The sequence below is a fragment of the Chiloscyllium plagiosum genome, unplaced genomic scaffold (genome assembly GCF_037043375.1).
Source record: "Chiloscyllium plagiosum isolate Xiang-an unplaced genomic scaffold, Cpla_swu_hap1 HiC_scaffold_21, whole genome shotgun sequence".
Classification (NCBI taxonomy): domain Eukaryota; kingdom Metazoa; phylum Chordata; class Chondrichthyes; order Orectolobiformes; family Hemiscylliidae; genus Chiloscyllium; species Chiloscyllium plagiosum.
In genome coordinates this window covers 44,729,158-44,749,782 of record NW_028270159.1, presented here as the reverse complement: position 1 = coordinate 44,749,782, position 20,625 = coordinate 44,729,158, and the positions used below count along the sequence as shown (strand labels likewise).

The 20,625-nt window shown below is 43.2% G+C and overlaps 1 protein-coding gene across 4 annotated transcripts in view; it reads right to left on the bottom strand.

Moving 5' to 3' along the window:
• Window positions 1-15,682, bottom strand: part of paxx (PAXX non-homologous end joining factor) — a 32,955-nt gene extending 17,273 nt beyond the window's left edge. Inside the window, exons 1-5 of one of the 4 annotated variants that reach the window (XM_087998530.1) lie at window positions 15,664-15,682; window positions 13,465-13,594; window positions 6,743-6,803; window positions 5,142-5,191; window positions 1,193-1,383 (exon numbers count right to left, since the gene is read on the bottom strand). In XM_087998530.1, the coding sequence (XP_087854656.1) occupies window positions 1,193-1,383; window positions 5,142-5,191; window positions 6,743-6,803; window positions 13,465-13,580 (418 nt within the window). In that variant the 5' untranslated portion in view covers window positions 13,581-13,594; window positions 15,664-15,682. Of the gene's footprint in view, window positions 1-1,192; window positions 1,384-5,141; window positions 5,192-6,742; window positions 6,804-13,464; window positions 14,615-15,099; window positions 15,296-15,345; window positions 15,599-15,663 lie in introns of those variants that run through there. The other 3 variants (XM_043719921.2, XM_043719920.2, XM_043719919.2) reach the window with 3 other exon arrangements.
• Window positions 15,683-20,625: the final 4,943 nt, after the last annotated feature.

The following is a 20,625-nucleotide window of genomic DNA, read 5'->3' as shown; positions in this document are numbered from 1 at the left end:
GATCCTTGTGGCATCTCTCTAGTTAATGTTTGTAAACTCAAAAATGATCCATTTATTCCTCTGTTTTATGCCCATTAACTAAAGTTTACTAATATTTTACTCCCAATTCCAGGAGCCCTCATTTTATATAAAACCATTTATTTTGTACCTTGCTGAATGCGAGATCTAAGTACACTGTATACTGGCTCCCCTTTATCTATTCTGCTAGCTGTGTCTAAAGCAAAACTCTGATAAATTTGTCAAAGTCAATTTCCCTTTCATTAAGCCATGTTGACTCTGCCGAAATGAACTTCTGAGTATCCTGTTATCATATCCCGAACATATTTAGCAGCACGGTGGCTCAGTGGTTAGCACTCTTGCCTCACAGAGCCCGAGACCTCTGATCTTGCCTCAAGCGGCTGTCTGTGTGAAGTTTATACATTCTCCCCATGTCTGCGTGGGTTTCCTCTGGGTGCTCCGGATTCCTCCCAAAGATACATACGTAGGTTGGGTGAACTGGCCATGCTAAATTGCCCATAGTGTTCAGGGATGTGTAGGTTAGGTGCATTAATCAGGGGTAAATGTACAGTAATAGGGTAGGGGAGTAGATCTGGGTGAGTTGCTCTTTGGAGGGTTGGTGTGGACTTGTTGGGTCAGATAGCCTGTTTCCACATTGTAGGGATTCTATGATATTGGTTGGAAAGTACTGCAGGATGCCTTAAGAATGGGAAAGGAGCTGTAGAGATGCGAGTTCTTCAGTCCTGCTTGCTAGACTGCTAAATTGTGCCTGTTGAGAGTCCACAAGGAGTCCTCTACATCAACTACATATGCTGCTACCAGAAGTTAATGGTAAGGACCAGGGAGTAGGACAACTGCTTGAGGAATAAATAAAGAGGAATAAATGGATCATTAGCTGGTCAGTGCAACAGGAGGGGAAGGAGAATTAAAAATGAATAACAAGCAATTTTAGATCAAATTGGCAGACAAGCAATTGGCAGCCAGCTAGTTTACAGAGTTATAGGCAGATTGAGCATAACCCGCGAGCAATTTTTTTTTAAACAAAGCTAACATCTTTTTAAAAGGTTGTGTTGTGCTAAGACTTTGCTACTGGCCAAATGAACAATGTCTGCAACCCCTAAAAAAAGAAAGTTTTTTTGGGAGCTTTTTCAGATACTTGTCCCTTTTCTGTCCCCATCAGTAATGCCCTGTGCACCTTTGAGTTGGTCTTGTAAATGATGTACTTGATCCACCAGGTGAAACATGACTGACTGGATCTCTGCCTTAGCCTCAGAAAGGGACAGCTTGTAGAGGTCAAAGGTTAGCCCCTGGTCATCTTGGCTCAGTTTCAGTATGGCGATGTTGTCAAGAACCGTGAGGCTGATAGCGCCCTTCTCGAAAGCATCCCTGTGGAAGAGGCAGTGAATGTTAGCTGTAACATTGATTCACAACATCCCGCCCCCCCAACCACATTGTACTCCACCCTGAAGCCCACACATTTAAACATCACCTCTGTCCATCCTTTGTGTTCTCCTCACAGTTTGCATACTAAACAAGCTTTGTTTCATTAACAAACTTAAGATATAGTATTTCCTGCCTCTTTGTTTAAGTCATTTTGTAAATGGCTGAGAAACTCCAATCACAAACTTGAAGGGCCCATTTATCCCAAACTCTAACCTCTGCCTCCTATGAACCAATCCACTGTCCACGGTAACGTATTAGCCCCAACTCCACGAACACTTATGCTGTGTACTGACAGTTTAGAGTGGCCTCTTACCAAATGTCCTTTGGAAATTCGTATTCCTTACATCTACATGTCTCCCTTTATCTACTCTCTTCTTACATCCTCAATCAACTGCTACATTTGTTGGGCTAGATTTCCCTTTCATTAATGTTGCCTTGTTCCAATCGTGTGATTCTTTACTACATGGATTGCTACGACTTCTTTAATTGTAGATTCCAATGCTATCCAAATTGGAATGGTAGCAATATGGTCCCTACCATTAACTTCTGACAGCAGAGTATGTAGTTGATGTAGAGGAGTACCATCTGTATCTTTTCACGTGGTTTCTCAACAGACACCATTTAGCAGCCTAGCTGAGCAGGACTAAAGAACTCGCATCTCCACGGTTCCCTTCCCATTCCTGCTGGATATCAGGAATGATTCGATTAACTGCTGTGAGAGCTGCAATGGGGATAGCAATTGGGCTATTGGCATGAAGTGTGGTTTCTCTCAATGAAGAAGATAGAATCCAGCACAAGTTCCCACTCCTGATCACAATCCAGCTGAACGTATGGTTGTTCACAGGACAGGGCCAAGTTGTCTACTGGTTTTGAAGCCTTTCCAGTCAGTGGGTTTGTCAGCACTCACTGAGCTACCATAGTGGGAGTTGGAGCCCCTGGGAGGACCTGCACTGTGTCTGGGATCATGCAGATGTAACCAGGGGCTTGAAAAGAAATCGTGGGCAAAAGTGAGGACTGCAGATGCTGGAAATCAGAGTCAAGATTAGAGTGGTGCTGGAAAAGCACAGCATGTCAGGCAACATCCGAGGAGTAGGAAAATCGACACTCCTGCTCCTCGGATGCTGCCTGACCTGCTGTGCTTTTCCAGCACCACTCTAATCTTGATAGAAATCGTAGGCCCCACTTCCGCTCTTAGGCCAGGCTGCTCCTGATGTGAGCACAGCTGACTCCCTATCTTGGCACAGTGGACACCCTATATATTAGGCTTTGGTGCACACCCCAACACCTCGCCCATCCCTACCTGTAACCCAACATGGGGTTGTTGAGAGGAGGGGCCAAAGTAAGAGGGAAAACCACCCAGCAGGTTAATAAGAATCAGTGTCTCAGAGTCATACAGAACAGAAACAGACCCTTCGGTTCAACCTGTCTACCCCAACCATAATCCCAAACTAAACCAGTCCCACCTGCCTGCTCTTGACCCATATCCCTCCAAACATTCCTTATTCATGCACTTATCCAAATGTCTTTTAAACATTGTACCACATCTAGCACTTTCTCTGAAAGTTCATTCCAGACATGAACCACACTCAATGCAAAACAAAATTGTCCTTCATTTTTAAATCTTTCTCCTCTCACCTTAAAAAATATGCCCCCTAGTCTTGAAATCTCCTACCCGAGGGAAAAGGGTATTCACTTTATACATGCCCTTCATGATTTTATAAACCTCTATAAGGTCACTCCTCAACCTCCTACATGCCAGTGAAAGAAGTCCCAGCATATCCAGTCTTAACAGGTCGGGTCACATACGTTTCACATCCCTCTGCAGGCATCGAGACGCTGTCAATTCTGTATTGTTCAAGTAAATACCTCAGTCTGCAGTGTGACTACTGCTCATTGATTCTACCTCACCAGCAGACAGGAAAAGCTCTCTGTTTTACAAAGCGGTTTTCTGAGTTTCACAGTGCATCCGTGGCTTGTTTCCACATCTCTAATGGCTTGCTCCTCTTCATTTTTAATTCCTTGTCTGCTCATTCTCCTCTGCCTTGTCACTTTGTACAGCCGAGCACCAGCAACCCTGCATGTGGTTTGTGGCTAACCAAATGGCCGACAGCAGTTGGCATGGAATCCCAGCTGTTTAGATGCTAGCAGAGCCCAGCTGGTAGAACTCTCACCTCAGACCCAGGAGGACACGGATTTAAGGCTCCAGAAACATGAGTGTATAATCAAAGCCGATGAGGCAGTACTGAGGGAGGGCTATACTTCAGAGGTTACATCTTTCAGGGTAGGCAGGCAACCAAAGCCCACAGTTAATTCTGTCCCTCTGTCCACAGATGCTGCTAGCCTTATTGAGTTTCTCCAGTAATTCTCTGAGCTTTCTGCAGTATTTTGCTTTTATTCAAACTTTGGGTACAAACAATCACATAGAGTTATTTCCAGAATGGCAGTGGATTTCCTCCTAAGCATCTTAGCCTAATATCTCTCAATCAGCACCAAGTAAGTAGATTATCCACATTGCTGATCATGGGAGCTTGTTGTGTACAAACTGGATGCCGTATTTCCTGCTATAGGAGCTACACTTCAAAAGCACTTTATGGACTGTGAAATGTGTTGGGGCATCCCGAAGTAATGAAGTACACTATATCAACGCAAGTCAATCGATATATTTTCTCTCGCCCCTCTTGTGACCTTGGTCCATCATCTCCCAGATGCAGTGTGGTAGAGACACAGGAGCACACCAGAATTCAGTGAATCCTACAACATGGGGCACACCAGAATTCTCCATGCCAGCTTTATGGGTAACGTTGCTTCAGACCTGATGGGCACAGTTGCATGGCAACCTTGTCTCCTCTCCGTTTTCCCATTCGGTAAAATGTTTGCCAGGACAGTCTGCCTGGCATCAACAGCCATTGCTGGTGAGTGAACACCCATTATAGGCAAGCTTCAGGACAGGCCACAGGATACTCCGGTGATTTGATTGAAGTGTCAGAATGTTAAAAGGATAGTTATGGAATCATTACAGTGCAGAAAGAGGCAGTTCAGCCCATTGAGTCAGCACCTATCTCTATAACCCTGCATTTCCCACAGCTAATCCACCTAGCCTGCCACATCCCTGGCCACTATTGACTATTAAGCATGGCCAATTCACTTAACCTGTACATCTTTGAACCGTAGAAGGAAACTGGAGCACCCAGAGGAACCCACGCAGACACGGGGAGAATGTGCAAACTCCATACAGACAGTCACTCGAGGGTGGAATCGAACCCAGGCCCCTGGCGCTATGAGGCAGCAGTGCTAACCTCCATGCAATTGTACCACCTCCTTGTTGTTGAGAGACTGCTTTCTGTACTGGAGGGAAATCAAAAATGCAGAGCAGAGCTGGTAAATTACAGCGAGCCATTCAGGAGCAAATTCCAGAAGCAATTCTTCACAAAACGATGAGTAGAAATCTGAAACTCTCTCTCTCTCTCTCTCAAAAGCTTGTATTTCCTGGAACTGTGAGGACTGAGAATGAAGGATTTGTGTTAGATCAGTGTGTCAAGAGATACAGAGCTGAGAATAGCAAAAAAGAGTTCAGGTACAGATTAGCCATGAGCCAACTGAATGGGAGGGCAGGGTCAATGGGCTGACAGACCTACTCCTGATCCTATTTTCTTATATCTTCATCAACTCTCCCTCTCCCCCATGGACTGATGGTTACAAACCTGGTCCTGGAGTTGTATTCTTCGCAGCTTTTCACGCCATGTGTGGATTTCTGAAAGGGAAAAAAGAAAGTGAATACTGTCCAGAATTGAGCTTGATGACAGTGAAGAGGAACGCTGATGAATCTTGCAGCAGGGCGTGAAGCCAGATTGAACTGGGAAGAGGAACGTGGGAAAGCAGTCAAACTCCCGAACATCAGTCAGCGCAGGGATGTGGGAGGAGGACTGCAGTCAGCACATGCACCTCATACCCCCATTCCTGCTGAGAGAAGTCTTTGGGGCAGGCAAAACAACAGCAGACAGCGAATGGAGAGGAAAATATATCAGGCTAAAGCAAAAGTATACAGCATCGTGCTTGCACATTCTCCTCATGTCTGTGTGGGTTTCCTCCGGGTGCTCCGGTTTCCTCCCACAGTCCAAAGATGTGCTGGTTAGGTGGACTGGCCATGCTTAAATTGCACTGTGGTGTCCAGGGATATGCAGGCAAGGTGGATCAGCCGTGGGAAATGCAAGGTTACAGGGATAGGGTGGGTGGGATTGGGATGCTCTTTGGAGGGTCAGTGTGGACTCGATGTGCCGAATGGCCTGCTCCCACACTGTAGGGATTCTAAGAGTGTCAACATTCCTCCACATACACCAGATAGATCAGCCATGATCTTAATGAATGGCAGAGCAGGCTCGACTGGCCAAATGACCTACGTCTGCTTCTACCACTATGAAACATTAAACAGCCCACAATGGAGGTTCTCAAACCCTACCATGTTACCATGGAGAGTCACCAAGCAGAGAACAGGGGCGAATAAGTCCAGTTAGGAAGAAGATTCCAAAGTTTCATGACCATGACAGCAACAATCCACAACAGAATCTGTCAGGTTTAGTGGGATATGGTCCAAATGCTGGCAAACGGAACAACATTAATTTATGGTATCTGGTTGGTGTGGATGAAGTGGACCAGAGGGTCTGTCTCTGTGCTGTGCATCTCTGTGACACTAAATCCCCGATCACAGGATCAATGCTAAGTCAACAGAATCTGTCTCTCAGAGAGACAGCAAACTGTCTTGGTGATGAATTGAGACTCTCCTCACTTGTTCTTAATACCTGACAGCATTGATGATAGTAGGTTACTGCTTTTACTAGCAATTGGCATGTTATCAGCAAAGTATGAGGAGTAAAATCTGGCAAGAGAAGAGTTAGAGGAAGCGAAACATGCCAATTACAGAACATGCAGGTCTCAGTGGAGAACCTTGTGATACAGTGGTAAAAGTCCCTATCATTGGCCCAGCAGGCTGTGTTCAAGTCCCAGCTGCTCCAGAGGTGTGGACTAGCAACTCGGAACAGGGCGATTAGGAAATAAAAATAAAACTTCAGATGCCTGCTTGATAAGGCCACCTGGTGTTCATGACCTGGTACTACACTGACAATTAACAGAACACGTTTAAAAAAGGAAATGTCAGTGTAAAAACACGCTCCAAAATATTGACAAGAGAAAATAAGGTTTGTAAATAGGTACTTATGCAAGATTTTTCATTGCAAAAGACATATGACCAGCTGTAAACAGCAGGACAACACACTATTAAAACAAAATTAACAGCCCTGGTACTCACATGTTCCTCTAGTTTTTGTGGACTGAAACCTGTGCTCCAAACATCCACAACATTTGTAACACTGCGAAGGAAATGGAGATAGTTGCCATCAGTACTTTCTCTCATAGAGTCACACATGCAAGAATGAAACAAGAGGATTAGCTCAGTTTATCAAACACAGGAAGACACAGTCCGGTCATATACCTTTCTCGTCAGTGTTTCATTGCAATGTGTACTCTTCACAAAACTCCCTCCCCGTACACCCTGTGCAGTTTTCCTCACCTTATCCTTGAATTATCATATAACAATGAACTACTCCGTAATTCCATTTAGTCTCAGAAAACCCTGCTGGATCTTAATAGATGAAAACAAGTTTGTTTGTAAGGAGGCAGAAATAGAATATATTTCAAAAAGGCCTTTATATTCAGTCAGATTTGTGTATTTGTACAAGGAATGCAGAAAATTCGTTTCCAGGTACAGCATGTTTGGAGAGATAGTGGCACGTTGGTGTTCACTGCAAAATGACAAAGACGTTTTGCTTCATGGTTGAGACCCCATTTGGAATTCTGCGATCAGATCTGGTCTCCATACAAAAGGGAATGGGGGTGACACAGTGAGGGTTCACATCATTGTCCCTCGAATGAAGGGTCAGTCAATGATGACAGATCGAGTCAGCTGGGCTGATATTCTCTGGAGTTGAAATAACGATAAGGGATCTCACTGACTCGTACAAGATTCTGGCTTGATAAGGTAGTGATTGTTCCCATTGGTCAGGAAATACCAGGGACACAGTCGCACGACAGGAAACCGATTATTTAGAAGTGAGATCAGAATAAATTCCTTGACACAAAGTGTTGTAAATCATTGGAATTCCCAGCCCAGAGGGTCCTTTCACTCCAGTGTTGGAAATATTTAAGGCCAAGACAGACAGAGGTTTGGTGTCCCTCAGGGTACTGAGGGATCTAGGGAGTGGGTAGAAAAATGGAGTTGAAGCCCAAGATGATTCACAAACATACCGAATGATGGAGCAGGCTTGATGGGCCGAATGGTCTACCGTTACTCCTATTCCTTGTGTTCTTAGCACAGAGGAGCCCTTTCAACTGAGGGAGACCATTCAGTAAGCAGCTCAGAGTAATAGGTTCTCCTGACAACTCTGGAGATCCAAAGAAAGTGTGCCTGAGCCCAATGATGCTTAGATTAATTGGTAGCACTGTAGCTTTTCAGTTAGAATCCAGATCTGAGAATAAATAGATTATTCAGGTCTGGGCTCCCCTGCAACACTGCGCTCATGCCAATATTTGAACAGATAGCTCCTTCTTCTGGACAAGCGGACATCAAGATTTCATAATCTGGATCAGTGGTGCTGGAAGAGCACAGCAATTCAGGCAGCATCCGACGAGCAGCATTGCTGCTCCTTGGATGCTGCCTGAACTGCTGTGCTCTTCCAGCACCACTGATCCAGAATCTGGTTTCCAGCATCTGCAGTCATTGTTTTTACCATCAAGATTTCATAACTCTACTGAAATAAGATCAAGATATTTTTCTATTATTTTTGTTGCTATGTTGAGGTTTTATAGGATATTGGTGAGGCCTTTTCTGGAGTACTGTGTCAGCTTTGGTTGTCCTGTTATAGGAAGATTATTAAGCTTGAGAGGGTTCAGAAGAGATTTACCAGGACGTTGCCAGGAACAGAGCATTTGGATCATGAGGAGAGGCTGGATAGGCTGGTACTTTTTACATTGATGTGTGAAAGGTTGAGAGGTGGCCTTAAAGAGGTTTATACAAAAGGGGCATAGGTAAGGTGAATGGCAGGTGCCTCTTCCTTAGGGTGGGGGATTTCAAGACTAGGGGGCATATTTTTAAGGTGAGAGGAGAAAGATGTAAAACAAAAAGGGCAATTTTGTTTGACACAGTGTGATTCGTATGTGGAATGAACCTCCAGAGGAAGTGGTAGATGTGAATACAGTTAAAACATTTAAAAGATACTTAGATAAGTACATGAATTAGAAATATTTGGAAAGATATGGGCCAAGCGCAGGCAGGTGGGACTAGCTTAATGTGGAATTATGTTTGGCGTGGACGGGTGGAACCAAACGGTCTGTTTCTGTGCTGTATAATCTATGACTCAGTATATTGTTGTTGCAGACACAGACATAAAAGTAGTTATTTTATGATTTTCACAATGTTAGCCACTGCACACAGAAAAATAATAACTTGGGCCAGAATTCCTTGCAACAGGGTATCTCACAATGTTCACAGTTAACTCGAGTTCATGTCAGCCCAAACTTTTCTGGCACTGAAATTGACTTGAATTGCAAGCTGATAATCGCAAGACAAGGAAAGGAGTGATTCAGGGGGCATTAGGGAATAATAGCAATGTAGCTTCAGAGTTGAGAAATAAACAAAGAAAGGAGGAGGAGGGTCAAGCAAAGCTAAATCAAGCACATGGTAAAATAATAAAAAGTTAATTAAGATATAAAGCAGAGAAAGGAAAGGAAAAAACCCGTGTATCAGAAAGGTTAAAAATCACACAACACCAGGTTATAGTCGAACAGGTTTATTTGGAAGCACACTAGCTTTGTGACCACCTGATGAAGGAGCGGCGCTCCAAAAGCTAGTGCTTCCAAATAAACCTGTTCGACTATAACCTGGTGTTGTGTGATTTTTTAAACTTTGTCCACCCTAGTCCAACACCGGCACCTCCAAGTCACATATCAGAAAGGTCTGAAATTTTAACTTTTTCTTTCCCCGATACTCTTAGATCTGCGGTAATAACGGTGCTTACGTTTGGATCACAGTTGGAAGTTTTAGTGAGAGTTGTTCAAACTAGGCCAGTGCTTGCAGACAATGTGTCAATGTTTGTAGAAAGCCCTGAACTGTCAATACCTTACAGGGCAGTGGGGATTTTAGAAAGTGTGTCAATCTTCACAGATGGGTTCTGAACATGGTAAAACTCTTGAAAGTATGTCAAATTTACAGAGCCCCCATGATCATGCATTAAGCTCCTTAAATAGTCATCGTAAACATACTGATGTTTGCACAGGGTTCTGAAACAATGCCAAATCTTCGCAGGTGGCTCATGTACAATTATTTGCAGGCCCTTTCTGACACAGAACAGCACAAAGAAAGTCACTGCTGCTCTCTTGTGGTTAGCCCCCAGCATGCAGTGCTAAATCAACACCCTCAAATATCTAGGTTGAGAGAATACTGCAAGTCTGTGTTCCTTAAAATCTGGGAAAGCTACAGGAGTGTTCTTGTGAAGACCTTGGATTTGGCAATATCATTTTTTTAAAAATGTTACCTGCAAATTATTAAATTCATTAAACTAATAATATTACCAGGTGTCCAGATATAGAAAAGGTAGTCTGAATTTCCTGCACAGAGTCCAGAGGTTTGAAAATTAAAATCGGCATTACAGAATTTCATTTCTACATTACTCCATTTCAGAATTATTTTTTACATTAGTAATGAGTGAGTTACTGTGGGAGCTGCTGTTGCATTACGGGAGGGAGGCCATTTTACCAATGAATTATGCTAGCTCTTTCAAAGTGTTATCCATTTAGTTTCTCTCTCCTGCAACGGATGCTGCCTGAACTGCTGTGCTTTTCCAGCACCACTAATCCAGAATCTGGTTTCCAGCATCTTTAAAAGAACAGGACGGTGGGTCAGTGGTTAGCACTATTGCCTCACAGCGCCAGGGACCCAAGTTTGATTCCAGCCTCGGGCAACTGTCTGTGTGGAGTTTGTACATTCTCCCCGTGTCTGCATGGGTTTCCTCCCACAATCTAAAGATGTGCAGGTCAGGTGAATTGGCTATGCTAAATTGCCCGTAGTGTTAGTTGCATTAAGTCAGACAGAAACCGGTCTGGGTGGATTACTCTTTAGAGGGTTGGTGTGGATTTGTTGGGCCAAAGGGCCTGTTTCCACGCTGTCGGGAATCTAATCAGTCATTGTTTTTATCTACCTGTAAACACAGTCCTGTAAATATTTTCTTTTAATGTATTATCTTTTTGAAAATTACTATTTAATCTGCTTTCACCATCCCTTTCAAATATTGCTTTCTGCATTTCACTTCTGATTCTTTTGCCAGTTCGCTTAGGTCTGTGTTCTTTGGTTGTCAATCCTAGTATTACTGAAAACTACTTTCGCTGACTTATTCAGCAAAACCCAAACATTAGTTTGAACATTTCTATCCCCATAACCTTCTATGTTCTGAGGAGAACAATCCCAGCTTTTCTGATTATTTAATGTGACTGATGTTAACGTCTTTCAACGCTGGGTATGCCCTGGGAAGTCTCCTCTTCACGGTCTCTGAGGCCTTGGGACATCTTTCCTCATTTGTGGTGCCCAGAATTGGTCACAATTCTCCAGCTTGGAAACATATCACCGTTCCTTCATTGTCGCTGGGTCAAAATCCTGGAATTCCCTCCCTAATGGCATTGTGGGTCAACCCACAGCAGGTGGACTGCAGCGGTTCAAGAAGGCAGCTCACCTCCACCTTCTCAAGGGCCACTAGGGACAGGCAATAAACGCTGGCCCAGCCAGCAATGTCCACATCCCACAAACGTATCAATAAAAAAAAAAGCTGGAGGCTAACCAGGAGTCGGCTCTTCTTGTAATAAAGCCATATCCTTTTAAACAGAATATATTTGACCTGTCATCATCAAAGACTTACATATTCATAGGGTCTCTGCTCAGTTAAAGTGCTACCTCAGTATTGTGCCACTGACTTAGGTTCCCTCTCCTTTCTGTCTCTGTCAAAATGAATCATTTCATCCTTCACTGTATCTCTGCACTTTGGAAGAAGGAACAAGACAAGAAATTACTCAGTGAATAGCAGGAGACTAGGAAGCTATGGAGGAACAGAAGGATCTTGGGATGCTTGTCCACAGATCCCTGTTGTAGGTGACAGGATAGGTTGGTGAGGTGGTTAAAAAGGCATACGGGACACTTGCCTTTGTCAGTTGTGACATAGATTATAACAGCAGGGAGGTCATTTTGGAGCTATACAGGTTGAGCCAATTTGTGCAGTTGTGGTCACTACACTCTAGGAAGGACATGATTGCACTGGAGGGGGGTGAAAATGAGACTGGCTGGGATGGAGTATTTCAGCGAGGAAGAGAGGCAGGATAAGTTCAGGTTCTTTTCTTCAGAGCAGAGAGGGTTGATGGAGGTATAAAAGATTATGAGGGTCATGGATATGGTGAATAAAAAGCAGCTGTTCCCCTTTAAGGGTCAATTACAACGGGGAAAAATTTTAAAGTGAAAGGCAAGAGTTTTAGAGAAGATCTTAAGGAAAGCGTTATCAACCAGAGGAGGGTGGGGGAGGAAGTGCACTGCCTGGGGGGGTGATTGAAGGGGGAAATCTCGCAATCTTTAAAAACTACTCGGATGAGCACTTGAATCTGAGAGCTTGAACACTCAAGGCTATGGGTCAAGTATGGGAAGTATAACTACTGTAGGAAGTCATATGTTCTTTGGCTGTACAGATTCCATGAACCAAAGGGCCTTTTCTGTACTGCATGATTCTAAGCCAATCCAACCAATGTACCTATATTGTCCAGAAATCTGTCTCTATCCTTTTTGCCATTTAACTCTATTCTCAAGTTGTTCCAAATTTTGAAATTATAATGTGTGCTGAAAGCAGGTCATTATACAATACTTAGAATATGTGTAACGTAAAGCATAATGTATATATTTCCTATCACTGCTAATTGCTGTCACTTAAAGTTACTGAAGTTACAGGTCATTCAGATTTCTGAAGTGAATAGCTACTGACATTCTGAGGTAATAGTTAGTGAGGGCATTGGAGCTGTTGCTTATTTTTGTTATTAGAGGCAGAAGCACCGGAACATTGTTAGAAGTTTTGGTGTTTTGGGTGGGAGGTGAGTTTTGAAACTAGGGCATTCTGGGATGAACCTGTTTTCTAAAACTTTTTTTTAAAATGTGCTGTACAAATGCTTCATGCCTTTAAAATCTGACCTGATATTACCTGTGTTGTACCACACAGTGTGCTGAATTCAATTGGTGTTTGGAGGCACCAGCAGTGAGTAGCACACTGTTGTACGCGGAGCAGGACATGACTCCAGAACTGGATTGTAACATTGTTTTAAGGCAGCCAACATATTCAAATACCCCTTCCACCCCGGTTATAATCTCTTCTAAATGTTTCTGTCAGGCAGAAGATACAAAAGCTTAATCACAGGCACCAACAGATCCAGTCCAAAGGTGTGAGGTTAGGTGGAGTGGCAATACTAAATTGCCCATAGTGGCTGGGGATGTGTAGGCTTAGTGGATTAGCCATGGGAAAGGCAGGGTTACAGGGAAAGGATGGGGGTGGGGGTGGGTCTGGAGGGTCGGCATGGACTCAATGGACCGAATGGCCTGCCTCCACACTGTAGGGTTTCTATGATTCTATGAAGAACAACTTCTTTCCCACTGTTATTAGACTTCTGAGTGGGCCTCTCAATTTTTAAATTTAATGTTGATCTCGCTCTTTGTGCTCCTTCTCTGCAGCCGTAATACTGTATCTTCTCTGTTCTATTACCTTAATGTACGCAAAACAAAACTTTTCACTGTACCTAAGTATATATGACAATAATAAATCAAATCAAAAATAACTTCCCAGAGACAGGCCCAAAGATGAGGAGCTGACAATGGGACTATAACAAGGCCTGCACATCCCCAGTGCAGCCTTCACAATTCTTTCCCTGAAATAGTTTTCTTGTCTGTCATGACCTTACCACAAGTTGAATTTCTCATGGCCAGGCCGGGTGTAGCAAAGGTATTTTTGGCGGCTTTGAGGGAGAGTGTGGATGAGCAGAGACCCGATGGAGGGCGGCCGCTGCTCTGCTTCCATCTTCCAGAGATGCTCTTGAAAATAAGTGCAGAAATGATAAAGAACAGTCAGTACAGTCACACACAAACATGAAAAGGCAGCACGTACGATAACGCCACAGCAAATGCAGACTGGAACAGCATTCACGCCAAGATGCAGCAAATAAGAGGCAAAGCACAAAAGGACCATAGGCTCATTAGAGAGAGACTGGTGGTGGTTTAACCTGTGGGTCAACCAAGCCTAAGTGGAGGGTAGAGGGCAGGACCTTTGTGGTGACCTCAGTCAGTGTGGGAACTGAACTCATGCTGTTGGCATCATTCTATATCGCAAACCAGCTGTCCAGCCAACTGAGCTAATTGTAACAGTTAGACCTAAAGCAGATAATACAGTGCACATAATGTACAGGAGGTACAAAAGACAAAACATAATAGACAGTAAATATTTACACAATACATACTGTAATGTACATTATATATTAACATCCACAGCAGATTTTTGTGGCTGGGTGTTATTTTGGGAGGAACAAGGAGTGGGCAGTATGACGGAAATATTTTAAAGAGGGTAAAGCAACACAAGGAGCTAGTGGGGGGGATATTCATAAGAACTTGAAAGTGGCAGGGCAAATCAACAAGGCAGTTAGGAAAGTATATGGGCATTTTGTTACATAAGTAAGGCCATTGAACCCAAAATCACATTAAACTTGCACAATTCACTGCAGTACTGTGTGCAGTTCTGGGTACCACATTTTAGGAAGGATGTCAAGGCTTCAAAGCAGGTACAGAAGAGGTCCTCCAGGATTGTACCTGGGATGTGGAAATTCAGACATGTGGAGAGATTGAAGAAACCAGGATTGTTTCCCTTTGGGAAGTGACGGGGTAAACCTAACAGGATGTCAAAAGGTGCTTGGAAAGGACACCAGGAGAAACTGTTTCCTTTCGTAGCTCACAATGAGCCATTAAAATCTGCAACAGGCTAACTACAAAGGTTGTGGAAGGAGATTTCATAGTTACATTCAAAAAAGGAAATTTGATGAGAATCATTAGATCCCTACAGTGTGCAAGCAGGCCATGCAGCCCATTAGGCACACACCAATCCTCTGAATAGCATCCCACCCAGACCCACCCCCTTACCCTAACCCTGCATTTCCCACAGCTAACCCACCGAGCCTGCACATCCCAGGACACTATCAGCAATTTAGCATGGCTGATCCACCTAACGCCTACACATCCTTGGACTGAGGAAGGAAACCCTTGCAGACATGGGGAGAATGTGCAAACTCCACGCAGATAGTCACCCGAGGCTGGAATTGAATCTGGGTCCCTAGTGCTGTGAGGAAGCGGTGCTAACCACTGAGCCACTAACTACAAACTACTAACTACATGGGGAAACTCAGTGTAGAATTAATTAGCCCTTTCAGAGGGCCAGCACAGACATAACAGACTGAATGGTTTTCTTGCTATAGGATTCTCAGTTTCCATAATTACAAACACAGTAACGTACATTGCTGGTCACATCCTGTATTCCACAATAACAAACTCACCAATGTACATTGCTGGTTACATCCTGTACACCATAACACAGTGTAGTATTTTTCTAAAACAATCAGATCACATACAGAGTACAGTAAACACGCTAGCATTCATACTGTATCAGAAGTAGCAATGGTTAATACTGACAAATATTGACAGTAATAACGAATGATAACAGATATCACAGTGACAGTAAAACACTAATCTCGCATAACAAAATAAGATAAGAATAACAAAAACAATGTTATACAGCTTACTGGAAAACTAAAACCTTTTAAGATCATTAATAAATACTCAATGTTTAAATATTATAACATTAATAGTTAATACTGTATAACAGTATGTATAACATTTTAAATGCTGTGGAAAGTATTGATCTACTCCTGACAATTACAAAACTGATGTTCAGTGTTTCAGAATGGATAACAATTGTTTTAAAGTGCTTTTGAGAATGTCTTTTTCTGACTGCCCTGTGTGAACAGCCTGGCTAACACTGTGTCCAGCGCAGACGGTCAGGGAGCAGTAGCTGCCACACTCCACTGGGAGCGCTGGGTCCCTCACTCACTGAAACCCACCTTCTCCTGCAGCAGGGAAGCGCTGGCTGGGACAAACAACAACAAGAAAAAATGGAATCAAAAGAAAACACTCCGAGAAAAGTTTGAGACCTTTCCCTGACAGCACCATCTAGTGTAATGGGAGTACTGCCTCGTTCCACCTTGTCATGATTACTCAAGGCTGTGACAATGCAGCAGGAACACAGAAACAAGTCATTATCCTATTCGCTCTAATTCCACTCTCCTGTTCATTCCACATATACTTTATGGGACCTTTCCCTACGTCAAATATATCACATACATGCAAGCTGCTGTCATTTATTTTTCTCTTTTTCATCCACCGACTGGCTCACTTTAATTAGTTTTGACATATACAGTGGTTTGCTGCAAGATGAATCGTTTGGATTATTTCCAGTCTGTAATCTTGCTCAAGAACATGCAGGGAGATTGGGGTGCCTTGCAGGAGCAATAAGGTTGTCATAGTAGGGGATTTTAATTTTCCTAACATAGACTGGGACTGCCGGAACGTTAAAGGCTTAGTTGGGGTGGAATTTGTTAAGAGCATTCAGAAAAGTTTCCTCAAGCAGTATGTAGCGCTTCCTACACGGGAAGGGGCAAAACTTGACCTACTCTTGGCAAATAGGGCAGGACAGGTGACGGAGGTAACACTGGGGGAGCACTTTGTGGCCAGTGACCACAGTTCTACTAATTTTAATATAGTTATAAGGTGGGACATAATTGGTGCACAGGTTCGATTTCTAAATTGGAGTAAGGCAAATTTTGATGGAATAAGGCAGGAGCTTGCAGGGGTTGATTGGAGTAGTTTGTTTGCAGGCAAAGGGATCTCGGCAAGTGGGATGCCTTTGCAAGTGAGATAGCTGCAGGTCAAGGTCGAGATGTTCCTGTGAGGGTAAAAGGCAAGGTTGATAGGAATAGCGAACCCTGGATGACAAGAGATATTGGGGCTTTGACTAGAACAAAGAAGGAGGTATGGCTCAGGTACAGGCAGCTGGGATCAAGGGAATCCCTGGAGGTATACAGGGGATACAGGAGTTTACTAACGAAGGAAATCAGGAGGGCAAAAAGGGGGCATGAGATAGCCTTGGCTGAGAAGATTAGAGTGAATCCGAAGAGGTTAATTAAGTATACTGTAGGAAAAAGAATAACTAGAGAGAGAGAGACTAAGACCCCTCAAGGACCAAAGTGGGCATGCATGTGTAGAACCACAGGAGATGGGTGGGGTCCTCAATGAATATTTCTCCTCTGTGTTTACTGTGGAGAAAGACATGAAGACTTGGGAACTTGAGGAAGTTAGTGGTCATATTTTGGGGATAATCTATTTCACAGTGGAGGAAATGTTGAATGTATTAGAATGTATAAAGGTGGATAAAGCTCCTAGTATTGACCAGACATAGTTGAAACTTTATTGCTGGAACAGCACAGCAGGTTAGGCAGCATCCAGGGAACAGGAGATTCGACGTTTCGGGCACAGGCCCTTCTTCAGGACCAGACATATCCAAGAACACTGAAAGAGGCTAATGAAGAAATTGAGCTGATATTTTTGCATCATCGTTAACCATGGGTGAGGCCCCACGAGACTGAAGAGTAGTGAATGTTGTGCCCTTATTCCAAGAAGGGTCGCAAAAAAAACCTGGGAACTATAGACCAGTAAGCTTCATATCTGTGGTGGGTAAGCTACTTGAGAATATTCTGAGATGTAAGATATACATACATTTGAGGGCTTGATTAGGTGTAGTCAGCATGGCTTCGTGCGGGGGAGATCATGCCTCACAAATTTGTTAGAGTTCTTTGATGAAGTGACCAGGAAAGTTGATGAGGGCAGGGTGGTAGACATGGTCTATATGGATTTTAGTAAGGCCTTTGATAAGGTTTCACATGGAAGGTGAGATTGCATGGAATCCAAGGGGAGCTGGCAAATTGGATACACAATTGGTTTGACGATAAGAAACAGAGGGTAATAATGGAAGGATGCTTGTTGGACTGGAGGCTTATGACTAGTGGAGTGCCTCAGAGTTCGGTGCTGGGCCCATTGCTGATTGTTATCTATATCGATGATTTGGATGAGAATGTACAAGGCATGATTAGTAAGTTTGCAAATGACACTAAAATAGGAGGTAGCATGGACAGTGAGGAAGGTTATCAGAAATTGCAGCAGGACCTTGGTCAGCTGGGGAAGTGGGCTGAGAAATGGTAAGTGGTTTTTAATATAGATATCTTGCAGTTTGGAAATTTAAATCAAGGGAGGAGTTTCATATGAATGATTGGATCTTAAGGAGTGTAGTAGAACAGAGGGACCTTGGAGTTCAGGTACATGGTTCTGTGAAAGTGGAGTCACAGGTAGACAAGGCAGTGAAGAAGGCTTTTGGCACACTGGCCTGCATCAGTCAGAGCACTGAGTATAGAAGTTGGGAAGCTATTTTGCAGTTGTACAGGACGTTGGTATGGCCGCACTTAGAGTATTGTGTTCAGTTTTGGTCACCTTGCTATTTAACTGGAAAGAATGCAGAAGAAAGTTACAAAAATGTTGCCAGGACACAATCGTCTGAGTTATAGGGAGAGGTTGGACAAGCTAAGACTTCTTTCTTTAGAGTGTAGGAGACTGAGGGGTGATCTTATAGAAGTGTATAAGATCATGAGACAACACCAGGTTATAGTTCAACAGGTTTATTTGGAAGCACTAGCCTTTTGAGCGCTGCTCCTACATCAGGTGGTTGTGATGAAACTAGTGTTTCCAAATAAACCTGTTGGACTATAACCTGTTGTTGTGTGACTTTTAACATTGTCCAGCCCAGTCCAACACCGGCACCTCCAAGTCATGAAGATCATGAGGTGCATGGATAAGGTGAATGCACTCAGTCTTTTCCCAAGGATTGGGGAATCGAGAACTAGAGGGCATCAGTTGAAGGTTAGAGGGGAAAGAATAAAAGGGAAACTGAGGGGCAACGTTTTTACACAGAGGGTGGTGCTACTTTTGATTGAGCTGCCGGTGGAAGTGGTTGAGGCAGGTATATTAACAACATTTAAAAGGCATTTGGACAAATACATGGGTAGGAATGTTTAGAAGGATATGGGCCAAGTGCAAGGAAATGGGGTTAGTGTTGATTGACGTTTTGGTCGGCATGGACCAGTTTGGGCCAAAGGGCCTGTCTCCATGCTGTACGACTCTTTGACTCTCTAATACTTCAGGAAAGGAAAATTTGTTTTGAAACCAACAAAGGTCTATAAAGTAGATATAAATAGATACAAGATTAAAGAATGACTAAGCTCTTTAATAGTGACAATAAGGAGTGAGCCATTATCACTGCTGGAGGATACTGATGACAAGGAGTTAAAGGATTTGGTGTAAGAGTCAGCGATGAGATGACAAGGATTGTTTTAATGCAGTGAATTGGGCGCCACCTGAAACATATTGCCTGACTGGGTGACAGAGGCAACTTCAAACTTCAAAATGTTATCAAGAACCTCTCAAATGTAGCTCCTTCTCTGGGACAACCTTATGTAAAAGTTTTCTGTTCTGGGAAGGGTCATGCTTTCCTGAATTTTATACTTAACAGGTAGTTGAAATTAAAATAGAATTTGACAGTTTATTAGACCTGTGTATGTTCAGTTCAACTTCTTGGACTTGCTAAATTATGCAGATTCTTAACCAACAAATACTGACTGTGTGGAGTTTGCACGTTCTCCCCGTGTCTGCGTGGGTTTCCTCCGGGTGCTCCGGTTTCCTCCCACAATCCAAAGATGTGCAGGTCAGGTGAATTGGCCATACTAAATTGCCCGTAGTGTTAGGTAAGGGGTAAATGTAGGACATGGGTGGGTTGCACTTCGGCGGGTCGGTGTGGACTTGTTGGGCCGAAGGGCCTGTTTCCACGCTGTAATGTAATCTAATCTAAAAAAAAATACAGTTTTGCTGATTCTGCCTAAACTCATTTTTGTTCCTCTGTTTTGTTTTCACGACACTTTGGTTCGGTACAATTCTTTTTGATCAGTGTCCACACCTTGAAAACATTTTTACAGTTTTCCTGTAAAGTGATAAGAAAAAAGTCCCATGAAATGTTTTTATCGCAAGTCACCAGCGTGCAATTAAACTGAAAGAGGGTGACCAGAACTGTACACAGTACTTCAAAAGTGGCCTCCCCAACGTTCTGTACAACCTCAACATGATGTCCCAACTCCTACACTCAGTGATCTGAGCAATGAAGGAATGCATGCGAAACACTGTCTTATCTACCCTGTCTACTTGTGACACAATTTTTGAAGGTCGGTGTTCCTGAATCCCTAAATCTCTGCATTTGACAACACTACTGAGGGCCTTATTCCTATTACAGAGGAACCTCGATTATCCGAATGACATGGGTGGGGATTGCTTTGTTCAGATAACTGAATGTTCGGATAATCGAATGCTGGATAACACAGTTTCGCCAAACATTGGGACTTCACAATCTTGTTCGGATAATCCGAAATTCAGATAATCGACGTTTGGACATGTGAGGTTCCTCTGTAACTGCATAAGTTTAAAAGCTCCCTTTGCTCATCTTTCATACGTTTTGTCACTGGAAAAGCTTTTATTACTTTCCAACCAATGTACCCTCAAAACTTTTATTTGCGTGCACTGCCAATTCATTTAAGTAAGTGGGCCCTTAAGTTTTCTGCACACTAATTTAAAGTGGCCAACTTATTTGTAGCCTGCACAGCACTTGGGGGTTACTGTGGTTGCCACTTAATGCAGCTTAGATCATTGAGATCAATCTATGGTGTTTCTGACCTCTATAAGGGAATTTGATGTACATATGAAAAATTTCAAAGTTATGCGAAAAGTGTAAGCTGTTGTGGTCTGGAATGCATTGCCTGTAAGGTTGGTAGGAGCAGATTTAGTAGTAACAATTAAAATGGAATTAGATATAAACCCAAAAAGGTGAAACTTGCAGGGCTACAGTGGATGAGCAGAGGATATTAACTTTCACA